At 53.7% G+C, this 1,722-nt stretch overlaps 1 protein-coding gene across 1 annotated transcript in view; it reads left to right on the forward strand.

The window, feature by feature from the left end:
* Positions 1-1,345: 1,345 nt before the first annotated feature.
* LOC104983199 overlaps positions 1,346-1,722 on the forward strand; it is a 4,580-nt gene continuing 4,203 nt past the window's right edge. The window contains exon 1 of the mRNA XM_010832653.1: positions 1,346-1,608. Coding sequence (XP_010830955.1) covers positions 1,434-1,608 — 175 coding nt within the window. The 5' untranslated portion in view covers positions 1,346-1,433. The remainder of the gene's footprint in view (positions 1,609-1,722) is intronic.

Below are 1,722 nucleotides of genomic sequence, written 5' to 3' on the forward strand. Positions count from 1 at the left end.
GAGTCTGTCTCCTCTCACCCCACTCAATCAGACCAGCCTCTGCCACCTGCACTTCCTGCCTCTGCCACGCAGTTGGAGGAGGGGCACCAGAGGAGAGGACATTTTTGTATCACAGTATAACATTGTGGGACTTCGGGGGGGGGCCACGATGATTCAGTTAGAGGAAGTGCTTTTACAAAAAGCCCTGCCTCAGAAAACAGATCCACGCAGCCCACTCAGAACCTAGCTCCCAGTTTAAGATGGGGAGAGTGGCTGGGAGAAGTCCCTGGAGCCCGTCCCTCTGTGGTCTTGCAGGGACCTGGACTCTGATCACCTCTGCCTCTCCCTGCTCCACACTCAGCTTCCAAGGAACATGAAGAATCAAGCTGTTAGAGTGGGATCAAGAACCAGTGCTTTCCATAAAACTTGCTTTTTGAGAAAGTGCTTGTCGCTCAGTCACTAAGTCATGTCCGACTCTTTGCGACCCCATGTACGGCAGCATGCCAAGCTTCCCGAGTTTGCTCAGACTTACATCCACTGACTCAGCGATGCCTTCCAAGCATCTCATTCTCTGTTACCCTTTTCTCCTCCTGCCCTCAATCTTTCCCAGAATCAGGGTCTTTTCCCATGAGTTGTCTCTGCATCAGATGTCCAAGGTATTGGAGCCTCAGCTTCAGCATCAGTCCTTGCAATGAATATTCAGGATTGATTTCCTTTAGGATTGACTGGTTTAATCTCCTTGCTGTCCAAGGGACTCTCATGAGTCTTCTCTGGTAGCACAGTTCGAAAGCATCGCAGGTGTAAAATTCATTAAGCACAACAATCCTACGGGAAAGATATTATCCCATTTTTCAGATGGAAAAACTAAGGCCAGGGAGGTTACAGGTCACAAAAGTAGTAAGAGGCAAGGTCTAGCCTGAAACACTTCCCAGTCCAGCAAAACCTCCACCCCTAGTGCCTCTTCCAATTTCACAACCATGTCAGCCCCCAAGTCAAGCTCATTCTCTGCAAAATTGGGGGTGACCTCATGTCCAGACCACTTCTCCACTAGTTCTGGAGGCAGATAGAGAGAGAGAAGCCAGGGAGGAGAAGGAGGGTGGCCCCACAGTGTTCCAGGGGAGGAGGGGAAGAGAGAGGAATTCTTGCTAGCCCCTTCCCACTGTGCTCCTATGGGGAGCTGCACTTCGGGCCAGGGACCAGGCTCACTGTGCTAGGTAAGAATGCTTCTCCAGGGGGAGGGAGGGTGGAATGTCCAGACTAGATGACCCTGTGAACTCTAGCTTTTGGAGAGTGGATGCCTTACCCTGTCCCTGCTGCACTCAGGGAAGGCAAAGTTTGCGCCTGGGTCCCCAGGGCTGTGTGAACACCCAGCCCCTGTACTTTGGAGCTGGTTCCAAGCTGACTGTGCTGGGTAAGGAGGGCAGCTGGGGTCCCTGAGTGTTCCCTCCGGTGGGATGCAGAAAGGCGGGAGGCTGCCCATCTCCCTTCGGGGCTGCTCTCAGGGTTCGTGGGGACCTGGGCTGAGTCCGGGCTATCCGGAGAGGGTAGCGCTGGTTTTTGTCCTGAGCCTCCGGGCTGTGAGCAACAACCCTCTGTATTTTGGAGGGGGCACTCGGCTGTTGGTACTAGGTAAGTGGGGTGCTCTGGGGCGCTAGGAGAGAAGTGGGGCGATCAGATGTCAGTAGGGTCGCTGGACCGATATTTTTGTGCTGAGCCCTGAGGCTGTGAGCACAGACACGCAGT

The sequence above is a fragment of the Bison bison genome, unplaced genomic scaffold (genome assembly GCF_000754665.1).
Source record: "Bison bison bison isolate TAMUID 2011002044 unplaced genomic scaffold, Bison_UMD1.0 scf7180017862002, whole genome shotgun sequence".
Classification (NCBI taxonomy): Eukaryota; Metazoa; Chordata; class Mammalia; order Artiodactyla; family Bovidae; genus Bison; species Bison bison.